Source organism: Gambusia affinis, linkage group LG15 (genome assembly GCF_019740435.1).
Source record: "Gambusia affinis linkage group LG15, SWU_Gaff_1.0, whole genome shotgun sequence".
In the NCBI taxonomy this organism is placed as follows: Eukaryota; Metazoa; Chordata; class Actinopteri; order Cyprinodontiformes; family Poeciliidae; genus Gambusia; species Gambusia affinis.
The window spans coordinates 18,434,275-18,453,001 of NC_057882.1; the positions used below are offsets into that span (position 1 = coordinate 18,434,275).

Genomic DNA, 18,727 nt, shown 5'->3' on the forward strand with positions numbered 1-18,727 from the left:
CCATCAAACTCCACTGTCTACGGAAGAGGATTAGGGCCACCGAAAAAAAAATCTGACTTTAAAGTCAAAATTCTGAGATTAAAATCAGAAAGTCAGAATTCTGACTTTAAAGTCAGAATTTTTTTTTTTCGGTGGCCCTCTTCCGTAACTGTCCTTAGAAGCATAAACTAGCAAAAATACAGACGTAAGGAGGAAGACGCACATTCCAGGCTGAACAATGTCAGTGAGGATGGATAATGTGTCCACCGATGGACAAAAAAGTGTCCGACGTGGCGCAATGTGCTGCTGTGTGATAGACAGAATGGATCAGGAGAGGAACACTGCAGATCCGTCAGAACCTAAAGAACCAGACATCAGAGTCTCTTTATCCTCAATCATCTCTTGAGGCTGATATCGTACAGAACATTTTTATGATTGATCAGTTTTTTTATTGAGCTTTTAGTAGACTATAATGGTTTGATTATTTGCTTAGAACGCTGAGTTTGGATGGTACTTTATTTAATATGTAATAGCATTAGCCAAAATAACATGGCCAGAACAAATAATGCTTATAAGTTACATACGTACATATTTCCAACATTAAAAAAGTTTCTTCGATACCCATATTTTAAATTGTATTCAACTGGAAGGTAGCGTTGAATTAAGAACATTAAGGTTTATTTTTATAAAGTATTGTAAAGCTTTATGCGCTTTTTTGTCCTCAGGGTGGCGCTCTTTATGTGTTTATCCCATGAGGGCTGTGGGCAGGAAGGCTTTCCTGTATTGCAGTGTATCTGACGGAGGCTGACTAAAGACATTCGATGTAGGACAGTCTGTAATCTTCTTTTCAGTGGAACCTTCTCCTGAGTCAGGTTAAGACTCCCACAGAGCTGCTCTGCACAAGCCTGTAGGACTCGGGGGCAGACAGCATCTGGGCCTGTTCTGGTTCAGTAAATATGAAGATAACAGTATCACGTTGCACGTGTAACTGCAGGGGGCAGTGTCAAGCCACAGAGTGAAATATTGGGACAGAGATGTGCTTTGTGCAAGCAACCAGTGATTTGGCAATACATAAAAAACAAAAACAAAACATAATCTTCGCCTCATAGAGATCACTTGCTTCATTGTTGTGAGTTTGGAAAATACTTTGGATTATCTGTAGAATCATGATTATAGACATTTCCATACATGCTAAGTATAGTTCCCTTCTTTTTATTCTAAGGTTTTACTAATGAAAACTAGTCTGATGTTAAAAACTGTTTTAATGTGACCTCAGCACTTGCTTTCATTTGTCCAAGATACATTCTTCCTAAACTGTAATGCAATTTTCTACAGCCGGGACAGGAAAGTTAGCCTGAGTTTTATGGGAAGCAGAATGAAGTTACATAATGGAGGAGGAAAAAAACTTGCTAGAGGCTGTAAAAGACTGGAAACTGGGGAAGAGCTTCAGCTTTTCATCCACAAACGGCATGAAACATACAGAGATGAAATTATCTGGATTATATCTTTGAAGATTGTGGAGGAAAAAAAGAACATTCACAGATGCTATTAAGATTAAATTGCAAGTTAGAATTTATCTACATTTCAGTCTCTAGATGTGTAAAACTGGACTGTAATTGCAGCAAAAAGTAGCAGTGGTTTCATAAAGTATTGTCTTATTGGGGGAATAAAAGTGCACAGAAAACTTTCCAGAACTCACATTTGTAGAACTTTTTTTCCCCTTTTCAAAATTATTTAAAAATCCTGATAAATGACATTGAAATATGAGGATGTAGCATGACAAAATGAGGCAAATTGGGTGTGAATACTTTAAATGCACTACTTAAAAAAAAAAGTTTGTAATTGGTATTAAAAAAACAGCATGTCAGATAATGTAAAAATACCTGCATTTTTATTTTTATTGGAAAAACAAGTTATTTAAGTTAAGCACAATTCAAAAGACAAATTATTCCACACAGAATAAATATAATGCAAATACATTAAAGACAGATTCAGCCATGAACAAAAAAAAAAAAAACAATTTTAAGGAAATGAACAGTTAGGCTACAACTAATGTAGAAGTGTAACAGATACACCTCCATTTTCAGTTGGAGATAATGGAACCACAGTAAAATGGGACTGGTTCTCCCACCGAGCAGGGAGAAAGTCCCAGACATGTTCTAACAGCACACAAAAGCAACTCAAAAACAAATGTACAACCAAAGATTTAAAAGGGTTTAAAAAAACACAAAAAACCACCAAGCAAAAACGCACTTAAGCAGATGGCAAATAACCATCTAAAATAAAACCCATGGGGAAAAAAAGCTTAAAACTGAGCTAAAACCTTTTCTTTAGACCCTAAGAAGGGTCAAAAACATCTAATCTCTTACAAAGAGAGCAAAATACACATAATGCTGAGTTTTTCTACACATCAAGCTTAGAAACTCTTAAAATCGGCGACCTCGCCCTCTGAAGAAAAGTCAAACCAATACTCTCTCGATAAGGCCGTATGTATTTTAGTCTGTAGCTTGCATAGGATTCATATACCTTTGTCTTCCTTTGTTTAAAAGTTAGGGACATCCATAGGCACTGAAGACCAAACCGCCCTGTTTGTATTGCTATGTGGACACTTTGCTCCGACACATTTAAACAGGACAGAAAGAAAGCAACTTGAGAACGAATCAATAAAGTACACTCTGAACACATGAAAGCAAGTAAGGATAAGTCACATGGGTTATCAAATCTGTTTGGTGTTGCATCATCATCATATTTTTTAGAAATAAAATGCAGAACAGACTTTGGTATTGCAACTGGGTTTGCTTTTCAGAAGCTCCATCTTTTTTGAATAAGTGTATAACCATCCATGGTGCTTTGTGCTCGACAGCTACACGATGGACATCGCACTGTTTTGTATGAAATGGGAAACTGATTACACCAGAAGTAACAGAATGGACATAGACTGAAGGGAAGTTTCATATAACACGTCTCCTTAGGCAACAGAGTGTAAAACGTCATGATTAAAACATAATTAGAAACCAAACTAACAGAAATCTAGTGTGTACATTGTTCCCAAATACTGAATTGGTGTAAATTAATGCTTTTTGGTATCTTTTGGAGGACTTTAAGGTGTAAAGTTACTCATAACTAATTTCCTCAAGGTTGACTATAAGTCATTTTTAAACTACTGATGCTTAGATCTAGGACCATAATCATCTGACCCAAACAAGGACCAGAGACAATAAATGGACGAAAGGTAGAAAATAAAGCTTTCAGAAAATAACTATTAGATTATTTTATGACCATTTTTTATCCATAATTTATGATGATACTTAACTATAAAGAAATATAAATGGACAAGCAGTGGTTTACTGATATCAGACAGTCAGTTCTCATATCCAAACAGAGCAGTTTCAGGACAATCTCACATCCCATTTCATTACCTGTTTTAGGTAATTATTGTGCAGCTAGGAAGCTTGACTGAATAAAATACTTTCATTTTTCAAAGACCAAAATACTGATTCTCATATCTTAACTGAAAACAAATTGAAGAAATACTAAAAAACTGAATGTCCGTAGCTACTTTGTTCGAGAGAACCAAGGTGAAATTGTGCCGAGCACAATGAAATTGATTAATTATCGAACAGCGTACAAAATAAAACTCACAGTAAAAAAAAAAACATCACCAGCAAATATTAAAAGTCAATTCAAACAAAAAACGTTTTTCCTTAAGGATCTGCAGCACGTTAAAACGCCGAGGTTCCCTTCCAGTTCTACGCTGGAACTCGCTGTTCTCAACATGCATCCTGGGTAATCAGCAGGTGGCAATTCAAGCTGCAACAAGCCAAGCACTGAAAACCCTCGCATCGTTTCTGTGCCCGCAGAACAACCGAGCCCTTGGTAACTTGTGCGGATGCAGAGCCGGTGGCTTAATGGCGGCATAGTGTAAAAGTCTAGTGGAATCCAGAGGCTTCCTCCATGCTGAGGCAGTCCACTTCGTCATCATCATCATCTTCAGAGAATCCACCTTTGGGGCTGTGCCGTCTTCCAGCCCTTCATTCCACAGCGGCTCCACTGGTGCTGGCCTTCACGCCGGCCCTGCTGATGTGCAACCAGGGCAGTTTGGTGCAGTTTTTAAAGAGCTGCTCGATGGCGACGTGACGGACGTGCAGCTCCGACGCCAAGGCGTCCTTCTCCTGCACGGCGGCCGTCAGCTCCTCAAAGACCTCTGTGGAGACGGGCAGCACACACACACACGTATGAAACGATTAAATCTCTATAAGAACTTGAAGCAACGTGAGCAAACAAACAAACAAAAAAAAGTTTCCTCACAAACTAAAATAGAGAGGCTTCGCTAAGTTCTGCTTCTTATCAGATCTGACTTTTGGAATACCACAGCTGTATCCGTTAATCAACCCTCATCTCTTCAAAGTTACATATTTGTTTACTTTAATAAAAAAGAAAAAAATTCCAGCCTGAAAATTACAATTTAGTATTACGGCCAAGCAAGGGAAGAAATAAGTAAAAATTATGAGAAAAAAGTCATACAAGAATTAAGTCATATTACAAAAATAAAGTCAGTATTAACGAGAATTAATTTAAGATAAAAAGTCATAGTATTGGAATAAAGTCGCAATAATGCGAGGGGGAAAACAGTAGTATTTCTACGTGAATAATTTTACCAGAATAAAGTCGGAACATTAGCTGAATTAAGTAGTAACTTTATGAGAACTCCAATATGAAAAGCAATATAGTATTAAAATGAGGAATGTTTAGCATCTAGTGAAGTTACTTTGATATCAGTTTAACAAATAAGAAAAAAGACAAACAATCTTTTAACACATTCACATCAAATTATTATTAGAATAACTGGAAACGATTTTCCAAGCTTCTGCATATATTTTGTAAAAGGACAAAAAAAAAATCACAGAGTATAGCTGGTCATGTCTGTTCTTGATCTCATTAAAACCACTCTTATGACTTTCTTCTGGTGTTTTTGTGTCTTTTTTTTGTAATATTCTAACTTTATTCTTGTAAATTAAAAATTATAAATTTCTTCATCTGGCTCAAGTTTTCAATGATATAAAATATTGAGATTTAGAATATGTTGCAGTCCTGAGATAAAGATTAACTATGAATAATCTGGATTAATTTAAATAATCTTAAAACCTGAATATAGGACAGCTAAAAGAATCCCATCATCTTGGTAGGAAACCAAGACTTACTTTCAATCTGCTTCAGCATTTGGCTGTTCAGCTGATGGAGCTCATCCACACTCATTTTAGTCACTGAAAGAGACACATTGGTTTATTATTATTATTATTAGAGGGACATATATTAAATTCTTGTACAGAAAAAACTATGCCGGGTGGAATGAGATGCAAAGATGGGGAAAAAAAACATCAAATTTCTTCTACCTTACCTCCTCCAAATAATCTATTCTGACTTAATAACAAATAAATAAAAGATTGAAAATCCACACTAATTACTACAAAAAAGGGAATTATTATAGCGTACATTCGTCCCTGCTGTGCCCCTGGTTTCTGTGCTGCTTCTGTCCCGATGACTGCTTCCAGCTGTGCAGATCCTTCCGTCCATCCCTGCTCCAACCATCGGCCTGCGACTCGCGCAGCAGCTCCACCTCCTCGGTTGTTTGACTCTCCAGCATCCCCGCTGCGTACGCCGGCAGCCCCGTCGCCCCGGACCTGTCCCAGCAGGGGGCGTAGCGGGGCACCTGGGCGTCAGACTGGGGCAGCAGCTTGCGCTCGCCCTGCTGGCTGTAACAAAGGAGCTTTGCTCCCCGTCTGGTGCAGCCGCTGGAGGAGAGCGAGTCTTTGTTCTGGGCGAACTGGATGATGCGGTTCAGCTTCTGGCTGAGGGCCAGCTTCATACCCTCATAGGCACTTCTGGAGACCTTGGAATGGGACAACTTCTGATTGGCAATGAGGTGGCATTTCTCAAAGCAGTCTCTGTGGCCACGCAGCGACTTCGAGTGCAATAAGGAGGCTGAGGAGACGCCTGCGTTAGAAACGGATAAAAACAAAGAGAGTTAGCACCATAGCTAAAAAAAATAATAGGGTTTTTCTACAGATTTTTGGTTTATAACTTTTAAATGTGTCTAAACATCTAAACTGTGTGTTGATAACCGCACACAATTAATGATTTTTAGACCTTTGAGGAGGTAGATAAGATTTGTGTATATGATCAGTTTCTCATTCAAGTATCATCCAATCAACAATCTCCGAAGATTAAGGAAATCAGGGCCAAACAATTGGCTCCCAATTGTTCTGGGGAAAAAATATTATTTAAATTTATCCAATAAATGCCCCAGTGAAGTTCTACATCCCTCAGACAGGAAGTAGAGCACCTGTAAAACAAACTGGAAGTAAAATGGGTCGCCTTTAGAAACCGAGGGAAGTTGAAGGTGAAAATCACTTGTGTGTGTGTTTGAATCTACAGAGAGGAGTGTGTGACAAACAGCAGAGCGAGTGGTGGCTTTCTTTGCATGGCCTACATTTCTCAGCAGGTAGAGGTACATGATGTAGCCCGACTTGAGGAGATTAGTCACTGATCTTTAAACTGTTACAGGAGATCACCGCGGCACGCTTAGCTAGCACTTCAAATGGCCATCGCCGCTTTTGCACCACAAAACAAAATACAGTCAAAACTGGAGCACAGCACCGTTCAAAATTACACCTCAAACAGGTTCAAAACATGACAATCTGCCACCAGATACAGTGTAGAAATGTCCCTTGATGTTTTAATGTACTGTTTCATTAACAGTAGAGTGTCTCAAAAACACCCATAAAATGTTTACCAATGAGCTAAAATAATATTATAGACCTGAATCTGCTTCATTTCTACTTACAGCTACAGGACAGTGTCAAACTAGATTAAGCAAATTAGGTTCAAGTCTCTCCTGGTCATCTGTCTCCACCAGCTAGAGCTGCCAAGGATTAGACTGTTTCCTTTCTGGACTGTCTTAGGAAATGCAGACATCATAAGTAAAATTACATGCAATTACATTCATGTTTCTCCTCTTCCCAGTTTAAATGTTGCATTTAAAACTGGAGTAACTGTAGTCCAATCTCAGGGTTCTTGAAACTCACCAATCGTTTTTATAGTATTCAGGAACCTATTTTCTAGTAATAAATAGTGATGCACCGATCTGATATTAATATCTGCGTCGGTCCTGATATTTAAAATAAATTCTAGACCGGGTGTCATGACAATGTGCTCAATCCATACAGGCAGATCTATTGAGTCCAAATCTATACTTCACTATTTATTTTACAGTTAATTTAGAATTTCTAATTGGACTTTCTGAACCATTTGTAAGAAAGTTTGTTTTTACAATGCCTGTTATGCTCCTAATTGCACTCACAGCACAAATTAAATTTGTGGTTTCACCTGTTTGACCAACCCTGTGAAATTATTGGTGTATTTAAGTATGCTGTACGCAAAGTTATCAAATAAATTTGTAATTCAGCACATTTATGTCCGTGTTTAAGAAAAAAAGAAACATTTAAAATCAATTCAGGACTTTTCTTCTGTATCGGTTCGGTATCAGACGATACTGAACCTCAGATATCTGTATCATATTGGTAGTGAAAAGAAGGAAATTGGTTCAACTCTAGTAATAACTAGCTAAAGGGTCTAAAACCAGACAGTAAATGTTTCAGTTTTTCCTTAATTTTCTTAAGTAGTTTTTAAGTAGATGCAAATAGATTCAAAATGGGGTTTTTGTTTGGACCATTAGCTTTAATGACTCTCTTCCACAGCAGAGAATTAGACCATTACACAACCGTGTGTTTGGAAATCTATTCTTAGCTTCTGCATATTTGTGCTTGGCCCAGAGTGCCTTGAAAGACAGATTTTTATTCTGTGGATTAGCCTTGTGAGGAAACCACGTTACGTAATCCAAGTTGGTTGCAACTCTGGTCAAAGGACCTATAATAACGGCTGCAAAAGCTTTCAGTCAAACAGCGATACTAAGCTCATCAGTCACTAAAGCACATTTCCTACCACTGGCTTCGTAACAGAAAATCCTAACAATAATATAAAAAAAAAAAACATTGGCCCAAAACCAGGGCAGTGTGAAGCCAGCCAAAGACCTCACTCAGCCTAAGCAGCTTAGCATTGCTGCCTTTCATGGGCGCACACATTAAGCACAAACACACACAGACTATTCAGTGGAGGTGAAGTCAACATTGTTGAGCTGTGACAAGTAGCGATGATACACACCACAGACCAATACGCTTGGGGTTTCTTTTCTCTGCTCTCTTGAGGGAGGAGTCAGACTTGCCAGAAGAGAAAGATGGAAAACATGCTTGGTTAAGTCTGACAGAAACCTCTGAAATGTAAACAGCTGGTGTTATTGATCTGTTTCAGTCTGTAGGCAGCTGTGGCTGCGAGCCGAGTTAATTATTCTACAGCACTGGGATCAGTCAAGCAAGAACTGAACGAGCAAAGTTTATAAGAAAAAAAAAAATGCCTAAATCCCCACTCCTATTCTTAAAGCTTAAATATTACAGTTTCAAAGTCTTTACACAAAGATTTAAAACTGTATTTCAATAGGCTCTACTTGCTTCTATTTAAAAATAGAACAGCAGCAATCATTCACACTCTCGCTCATCTAATATAACACTGATTATTGCTTTTACATCCTCTAATATATAATTAGATACTGAAAGGAGGCTAAATTTAGCAGTAAGTTCTAATTTCTGGAATTATTACAACTTTTATTGTTCTGCTCTTTGTAGATAAACTCAAATGAGTTGTTATTAACTGGTTCATTAGTCAAGCTGTTTGGGTAAAGGAAAGGCATAGGCGTTTTCAGCCAACTGAGTGGCAGCAACAAGTGGGGGAGGGGGACCTACTCTATGTTTCATATAGCAACAGGAACCCCTGGCCACTCTGGAACTTTACTGAGTATTTCCTTAAACTTACATAACATGTCTTTAGTTTTGAGGATGCAGTTATTAAAAGACAGACAGTTTGGTTTTAGGGGAGCCCAACTTTTTCACTTCTGCAATACAGATATCTCAGTGTGTGGGATACAAGCACTACTGGAGAGAAATTCTGGGGCCGACTAAATGCTAGATGCAGGCCGATTGAATCGCTGTTTTTGGCTGATATCAAACCAGTTACTGATATTGATATTGGATGGGGACAGCCCCTATTTGGTCTATGCTCCATAATGCAATCATGAGCCTTAGGCATTTTAGATAAGAAAAAATGATCTGAAAGGGTTTAAAAAATGAAAAGTAGCAAATAAAAAGCACCATCTTTGATGCATGGAATTTAAGAATTAACTTGTATTCAAAGTGATATCATACTGTAGCCTTCTCCCCACTTAAAAATACTAAACATATTCACTGTATTGTGGTTTCTTATGAAGAAACGCACAGTGGCCCTGCACGTCGTTAGTTTTCAAAACATTCACTTTGAACAATCTGTTTACCTTAAGAAAAACAAATTTTAGTTGAATATTTGAGTCACTGTGTAAAGGGCCGAATTCAGTCATTTACAATTTCAAATAAAAAAGAACCTGTTGTGCCGTTTTTCTGCTATTCAAGCATGTTTCATATCGAGACAAACGGATATTTTGCTTAGCGCCTGAGAGCAATAACCAAGACTAGCACACAGTGTGGCTAGCAGCAACCATATACAATCATGTGGTTTTGCTCTGAGTGGAAGAGCTGGGGTAGGACACCCGATCCTTGACACACTTCAGAGTAGTGAACGGTTAAAAGTTGGTAATGAGAACAAGTGGGACAGAGGTCATCGGAGGTTTTCTGCAGCTCAATAGAATTTGTTAGCAGCAGCTGCTGCTACAGTATGGAAGCAGGGCGGCTTCCATATCAACTCTGAGATAATATGAAAAGCAGCGAGCTCCAGAAAAACGGTTCAAACACCTGTCAACCACTGCAAACTCCACAACGCTTCCTTCCACTGTAACTGCAGGAAATCACACTTTTACTAAACTGTCACCAAACTCCTCCACAGTTCGGTTTACAATAAACTTCTGGAAACCTGAAGATTACTGGGATTACTCAATCTCAAACTGTCTTTAACTTCCAATTAAAAGTGTTGCTCGGTCAAAAGAGGATTTTCAAGAGTCTACATGATAGAAATATTTTGCCTTCTGACCAAAGCTTGTTATAAAAGACTTAATGAAACAAAGACCAAACTCAATAGTGACACATTTATTTGCAGTTGTCAGGTTAACAGAGACTAAATCTTTTTGAAGGATTTATTTATTAAAAAGCCCTGGAGCATTATGACAAATGCTCCAGGGCTCTGGAGCATTCGTCATAATAGCTTCTGTGTTCGATTATATAGCTGCAACAGGGAGCGATATTACCATATTATCTCCATAGCTGGTGGGGTGAAGAGTTGAGCCTCGGTAAATTAGTTGTTTATAAGAGCGCGTAACAATAGACCCTGTAGAGCTGCAACAATTGACACCATCTGTGTTTCGCCAGGCGCCTGCTGAGGGATTTTTCTGTTTATTCGATCTGAAAACAGGCTCGTTGTGTTACGAGGTCTCAGCGAATATCGGCATCTGCATTATGTAAGCACATATAGGAATGCAGCTGAATTCGACACCTTGCTCTTAACAGGCGGCCGGAGATGACCAAAAGACCAATGAAAGGAGAGAATTGTGGTTACCCTAAACACATTTCACACACGCAGGATGGTACGTGCGAGGTGTCAGACTGGAACGACCCTGCTGATGCTGTTGTGTGACAAAAATATACTAGGGACGGCTCAAATAACACATACACATTATTTTCAACAAAGAACAACAGACTAACTTCAGCAGCCTAATTATGGGACTAACAGGCTCGGTACCAGTAAGTTAACTTGGGCTTTTACAGGCCATTTAGGGAATCTGACAGATGGTCTAATTAAATAAATATGTTATCCAAGCAGAGTCTTCATTATTTATAATAAGCTGAAGTGAAGATCTGATTTAGTTTTCTTACAGGACCATATGGATTTATATTAAAATCAGATCAAAATTTGCTCTTTGGGTTACATTTTTAGCATAAAATTTATTTTAATTCACTGGATACCAGTAGAGGAAAGTCTGCCGATGGGTTTTATCCAAAGCTTCGTATGATTTATTAGCACAAATACTTTCTTTATGTTTGAACTAATAACAGTCAAACAACAGGAGGCCTGCTCTCCAGTTAGCATGACAGGAAGCTACCAAAAAAAAAAGTAGAAAAGCTATCAAATGTTTTGTGTGGAATCATGCGCTTTCACCACAACAAATTATGACTTGGATTATGTTCAAAATTTAACTCTCTTTCACCCAACAGCTGATATAAACTACTAACTTAATAATTGAGGTTTGGTAGTTTGTGGTTTAGGTTAGCCAATATCAAATTCCCAACAAAGTCGCAAAAGCTCTGGATCACATGTTAGTTCAGGTTCACGCAGCGTTTTCCGTTAAATAAAAACAACAACCAGCTAAACTGGCTTCAACTGTTCTGCTTCTGAACAAGAGACTGACTGTGTTGATGCTCAGGGCTATGTGAAGGACCCAACTGAGATGGAGAAGCAAGAGAAAAGAAAAGAAACATCTCCAAGTGAAAGAATATTAAGTCAAAGGTTGAGCAACCTTTGACTTAGCCAAGTGATGTCTATTTTGAAGAAACCGGCACACGGATAGGCATATGGGGTTTCCTCAGATACAACAATGCCTTCACTTCCTGTGTAAAACTGTTCCCCAAAGTCTTATTGAAGTTAATGTTTTTCTCATCACTGTGAAGGGATTACTTGTTGATAATCAGTTCCGTACATGGACAGCATTAAAGCTTTGCTTTATGTTTATGCATTTCATGATTCTTGGAACTCTCGGGAGGACAAATTGTTAAAGATAAAGTTGCTTGTAGATAATCTGACTAAACAGTAAGCCAGCAGCAAACATTCTTACAGGCAAGTCTCAACATCTGTCTTCCGCGCAAACATCCAAACAACGACCAGGAGGCCGTGGGCGGAAATGAATACAAAGGTCATGTCGCGTCGCACTATATCGCATCTGATTTCTGCTGTGACTATACAGTCTCTTAATTATTTTATCCATATTATAGAGCAACTGATTTTCTGTAAATGCAGTTTTAATGCTCTCTAAGTGGCCACAAGTACTCAAATAATTATCAGCGGAAAAAAAAACCTTTTCAGACAAAAGAATTAAATAAAAATTCTGTATTGGCCAATATCAGAATCGCCATGTTAGGCTTTTTTTAAAGATCAGTGATTGAACACCGGTAGGGTTTAAACTCCACGAAGAAGATGCTAGCTGGAGCCGCAGACGGTTTTTGTCGTTTAGGCTGCGCGTCCACATGGAAATCAGACATGCTGAGCAGAAGAAATCAGAAAGGATCATTCCTGAAATCAGGTTCCAAACTGGATACATTTTAGGATGCCAGTTTCATGTTTCCGTCTGTGTATGAGAGCCACATCTTTTATTGAACAATGGCGTCAGTGTCACCGTTCTGTGTTTCTGTGTTGTTCTATGGCAGTGTTACAGCACCACCAATTGGCCCGGCAGACCCAACATTTTCTGTCAAACTTCATCAGAAAACTTTTTTGAAAATACATTTCTCTGTGCGAAACTGATAATAAAATGTATCTTTAAAAATCTACAATGAAGAATTCTGTGTCCACTGTCTGTTACATGACAGAATCCATTTAATTCGCTGAAATGGAGCAGAATTATCTGAGCATAGCACTGATGAGTCCATGTTTCTGTATTCATTCTTTAGCAATTACGATTCCAAGTCCTGCTGTGACTCCACACATCAGCACTGGGAACTTCACTACCACTGTATTCCAACAAAATGAGGCGACAGATGAAGACACACTCTGCTAAAAATGTATTTGGGGAAATAACAGATGCCCGATGGAGAGGTTTCTCACAGAGTGCATCTGTCCGTGTGAGAAAAACAATGCCAACTTGGCAGTCCATTTCAACAAGCGATTACACGCAAAGAAAAGCCATTAAGTCTACATGAGCAATCAGCAAACACACGGTTCGGCCTTTGTTGTCACTCACTCACGCTAAAAGTTGCCAAAAGAAATGTGGCAGCCTCTTGTTTCAGTAATAAAATGCAGAGCTACATCAGAAACATGCACTTGTCTGCAAAACCCCTGACTACTGGTCAACTACTGGTCACTGGTCATTACGAAGGCTGTGTTCAACGGCCAGGAAAAAGGCTGGATTTTTGAGTTTCTCACCTGATAAAACTACAAACCGGAATGATTCCTTGGTGCAACTGCAGGAAAATATAACAGTGACAGCCATCAATAACTGCCAGCTGCTGAGGTAACAGTGTGTCACAGTGTGAAACTGAAACATTAATGTACGCTGAATGACATATGAATTATTTTCTTCACGTCGGCTTTTGTATTGAGTTATATAGGTTGCTGGCATCTCTCTTGCGTATGTATGGTTACTATTCTTGTTGCCCGTATGATGATTAATGGGCGTACAAACATTACTGCGCTGTGAACAATTCCTTAGTACCCACACAACGTCTCCTTCCACCGTAAGGGGAACGACCGCAGCGGCTGCTACAGCTGCGGACGAGAAAATGACGAGATCTCTGTCAGCATCTGGAACGGCACGCTAACAAGTAGCTGACAGTCATATTGTGCACAGAAAAAAAAGCCTTTGTATATGTATGAGATGAGCACTAGATGAGGGGTACCCGTCCCCTTCTGATTCCCCATTCTTCTTCAAATAGGCCACTCAGTAATTAAAAGATGAAAAGAAAAAACCTTCAAACACACACTTGAGCTGGAGTGGCACATCAAACAGGAGGGGGGATCATTGTAGTCTGCCAAAATAAACGCTTTGGTCATAAAAAGCTTTTATTCTTATATAAGGCTTATAAATTGTTCATGGAGAGAGGATAACACTTGTTTATGAAAAATATTTTTGGGAAATAAAAGTGGAAGCAGTGTGAATTTGAAAGGCTTGGAGGAAGAGTTCTTCTAATCTGGATATTCCTCCAAATGCTACAGACCTGCAGCAGCTGAAACCATCTGGATTGTATATAAAAATTCACAAGTACTTGAGGAGCCACTCCAAAAATGCATGGAGGTGCTTATTTTAAGAGTTGCACAAGGTATTTCGGCTTCCCAAGCTGCATTTCCTTTCAAATGTTTTTAGTAAAAAAATCCACACACCGGCAAATTTTTCAGGAATAATTTAATGCTGCGTTCTACAAATCAATCCAGGAAAACGTGAATCTGCGAATACTGAAAGGTTAGGGGGTCCACTGTGTATGTGTATAAGATAAAAGGTTAAACTTTTACGATGACTACACCTATCACAAGAAGTCATAAATCAATTAATCGTGTGATAAATTAAAATGAGCGCAATAATTTCCACTTGGGCAGCAGTCGTTACGGAGATGCTTCCCTTTAATATCGTTGAAAATCCGGCGTCTCAGGAAAACGCTGCCAACATTTGACACAGGAGTTAGTTTGCGCTACCTGCCACTTTTGCCTGTTTTCCCTGTGTAAACTGAATGATTATTATTTGTTTAAATGCAATTTTGATTACTGAGACTTCATAATCTATTTTAATTATTGTTGTTTCAGTTGTTTTGGTTCTTTACTATAAGCATGTAAAATGTTTTCCAGTTCCAGGGATACATTTTCTGTAGAAATTTTTTTATTCTCTGAGAGGATGTACATGCACCATAATTATATGAGTAGTAAATGGTCTCAAAATGACAGTATTACTCTAAGGCTTTATTACCTCATTTCTGCTGTTACATAATCACACTTTTAAAATCATTAAAGTTGAGAACGAGTGTCCGGTGGCTAAATGCACTATTAATTCCTATGGGAGAAGAGGGATAATCTATCGCCACCAAGTTCAGTTCTAAAAGTAAATAACTCTTGGGTCCACAATATAAAAAGTTGTTTGCTCTCCACAATCAAACAACTCACTTCCTCTTCTCCAGTTGTGTTTCTTACCCTCGATGCTGAGTTCAAAGCAGACATGGCAGAAGGACAGGGTCCCCGTTTCAGTCTCTAATTTGCAGACGCTGCAGATATTGTCGTCATTCAGATCGATATTCACAAACTGCTCCTCTTCATCCATTGTGCCTCTTCTGAAACGCAACCATTAAAAGATGGTGATTGCATCCCCAAATCAATCAATCAAATTTTATTTGTATAGCACATTTCAGCAGCAAGGCATTTCAAAGTGCTTTTCATCATATCAGACACAAAAACACAATGCAACATAGAATCAACAATCAAAACACAACATTTCATCAGGTCCTCAAAGGGTAGGACTGACTTTTTAATTCAAGTCGTCAACAGCTTTCAGAATTGCTTCTACTTTGTGTCAATTTACAAAACAATGCAGCAAAGACACAGAGCCCTCCACACAGTGATACAATAAAAAGGATGCTAATATCGACCCCGTTCACACCTGGCACAAACATCTGTCTTGAGTGATCTCATTATGTATGGATAGTTTGAAAACACTCACGACACATTGAGGATGGTTTCCATTAAATTAAAGAGCCACAGATGAAAAGAAAAAGCCCTCTCTAGTCAATATTTTTGTCTGTTTTATCTAAAAGATAAAAACAAAAAAGCGTGATTCATATGTTAGCAGTCATAAACATCAAACCCCAGAGTTATGGAATAGTTAGGACATTGAAATTTGTGTGTTTAATGAGTATCCTCTAACAACTACTGCTCAGTTGAACTCAGACTAACCAATCACACTGACCTTTAACTGACAAAGGCACAAGTATTAAGGTGGGTTTTAAATAAAGTGAAGTAGCTCAACTTATTTTGTCGTACAAGAGAGAATAAAATAAATGAAAAATAACCCATTTATATTCTTGGAAATAAAAAAGGGAAATTTGCACTGACGGACACAGGCAAAATTAACATCGTTGTCTAAATTGGGGGACATTTAGTCAGTAAAAAACCATCACAGACCAATTATGATCCAAAACTCTACATTACAGACAGTTTGCATAATGATGTCTGTAATCAATTTTTGATTGAGGTTGAATCCAAATTAAAATGTAAACGCAACTGAAGCACCTATTGTTACAGACTAGACGTGAAAACAAATTAGCTTCTAGCACCACTTTAACAGTCTAACTCAACAGAGCGTCACATCTTTTGCTTCCATTTTCTCTTCACCGATAAAAGAAATAATGTCCCCGCTTCTTCCAGACCGGTTCAGACCGGGAAACAGTTTTAAGTCATATCGAAAGTTCTGTTTCGCTTTGTTCTTTTGACAACACACTGTCAAAATAATGAATACATTATGAACATAGCCCCTAGTATCCTAAACCGAGCATGCAAAATTCCAGGTGAAACCAAAAGACATGGTTACCGACACTATAACAACAAAGAGACTCGGTTATTTGATAAACTTTCCACCACGTCGGTGGAAACGCATACATGTATGACCTTCAGAACCAATTCTCCCCCCCAACTTGTCGATACTTTAATATCTAAAAGCACACGGACTATGAGCTTAACACTTTACATTTTAGAGGAACTGAGTGTCCCACAAAGTGTTACATCTCAAAGCGTTAAATAAACGAGTGCTAACAAGAAGTTATGCTAGCAGCACACTCGCATTCTCAGAGCACTCAGTCTGCTTCGTGACCGTTATTCTGGGGAGCTAAACAGAAAGGGCTTCAGGAAAAATGGGTTTTATTTCCTAGAATCGAACACACCACATCTGGCAAACTCACCTCTCAGCCGATGGCTCTTTTCGGACAGCTTTGAGCGGACACCTCGGTAGTTCACGGTCTCAGAAGGATCTCACACATTAAACAAGACTGCGTGTCACGGTAAATCCGAGGAAGCCACAGGAACCTCAGTAGCCTCTAAGCGGAAAGAACCACTTTTCGGAGTGAGGGGACAAAAAGTAATTATACGCTTAAATATATGACATTTTGCCGGCAACATAAATATCTGAACAACAAAATGATACTTAACACACTTCACTCACAAAACTTTCCTCTTCCAATGCAGAACTTTATTAAATAAACAGCCCAAAGTCAACAATGGCCGCCAGTGCACCCCTACGATTTAAACAAGTCTTTTCTTCCACGCGTCATGAAAACACGCGCATGTTTAGAAAGAACCAAAAACAAAAGTCACAAGTCACAAAATATGGGAAACAATTTCACGATTAGAAATATACAACATCAAATATTAATATCCTTTTTTCGAACAAATCTTTCGTTTTTACTACTTTCTGTTGACATTCACGGGAACATGGCAGGGCTGGCGGGGAACTGCCGCGAAACACCCAGAGCTGTAGTTGCTATTATAAAGGATTAGGTGATTTAAGTGTAGCACGGCGGCTGTAAATCACTTTCACCCAACATGTCTGGAAAGCCACAACATAAAAGACCCTCTCTGCCCCAAAACACTAAACAGAAACAAATGTTAAACAATATTTTTTTATAGAAATTTCGTTTAAATTATTACATATACTTTATTATTATTATTTATTATTATTATTATTTATTATTATTATTATTATTATTATTATTATTATTATTATTATTATTATTTCTGAGATATTATTTTTGACATTTAAAGTGCTATCACGTTAGATAACGCAGTTATTGCTTTGCAGCATTTTGAAGTTTATATCTCTTCATGTTCCGGTCATAATACTTTGTATATTGATAATATATTTGGCTTGTTGGCTGGACTATACCTGTCCTTAAATTGATGGATGTTTTCTGTGGCATATAACTCATAAAAAGTATAGTATATAATGAAAAGTATCAGGAACATGTCGGTTAATCATAATATTGTCTTCACAATATGTTAAATTTAGCATACGTCTGATTTCAACATGTTCCCCGTTCACGTTGACATGACTAATTTTAGAGACTTAATTAATCATTTTATTTGTTTCCTCTTTAAAATTCACATTTATAAACTTTTCCTTTGAGTCCTTTCTCATTTTTTTGTTACAAACAGGATGTCATAAAACCAAGCTTTGAACATTTCTCAGCACACTGCTTAATGTATTATTTGAAAGCAAAAAGAGTTCAAACCAAGAAGAGATACAACGTTCTGCCTAAGCCAACAGGAGAGTTTTAATGCACCGATGGTAACTCTGGAGGAGCTGCAGGGATTCACATCAGTGGGAAAATTTCTTGACAGAAAAACTAATAGTTGCATACAAGCCACGTAGGAGACAGAGCAAACTTGGAAGAAGGCGCTCTGGTCAGATCACACCTGAACACAACATATCCACTGTGACACAGTGACAGCATCCTGCTGTTGGGATGCTTTTCTTGAACAGGCACAAAAATGCTGGTATGGGCTGACAGGGTGATGGATGGAGCTAAATACAGGTCAATACTAGAAGAAAACTTGTTTAATGTGTTAAAAGACTTGAGACTGGGGTGGAAGTTCAACCCTACGCAAGATGACTAACCTAAACATGAACTCGGAATAATGTAGGCCAGTGCATAACCTGCATATGGTTGTGCTAGAATGGCCCAGTCAAAGTAGAGACCTAAATCTAATGGAGATTTTGTGGCATGGATAGTTGTGGCGTATCAGTGATATTTTAGACTTATTTGGCCCGTCATTCTTCAGCTGCTGTTGTATCTGGGAATATACACAAGAACATGGCTACATCAAAATGAACTGTCTTCATTTTTTAATTTAGTTTCAGACAGTTTTCTGAAATTCTGAGCCCAGGAGTCATTGATGTGGGGAGAGAGGGAGTTAG

At 38.3% G+C, this 18,727-nt stretch overlaps 1 protein-coding gene across 1 annotated transcript; it reads right to left on the reverse strand.

Annotated features, from left to right (window-relative positions):
* Positions 1 to 1,846: 1,846 nt before the first annotated feature.
* Positions 1,847 to 16,863, reverse strand: lg15h21orf91 (linkage group 15 C21orf91 homolog). Its single transcript, XM_044140790.1, has 5 exons — positions 16,716 to 16,863; positions 14,959 to 15,095; positions 5,473 to 5,973; positions 5,181 to 5,243; positions 1,847 to 4,183 (listed from the first exon to the last, which is right to left on the reverse strand). The coding sequence occupies exons 2-5, from the start codon at positions 15,083 to 15,085 to the stop codon at positions 4,011 to 4,013; spliced, it is 864 nt and encodes a 287-aa protein (XP_043996725.1). The 5' UTR covers positions 15,086 to 15,095; positions 16,716 to 16,863; the 3' UTR covers positions 1,847 to 4,010.
* Positions 16,864 to 18,727: the final 1,864 nt, after the last annotated feature.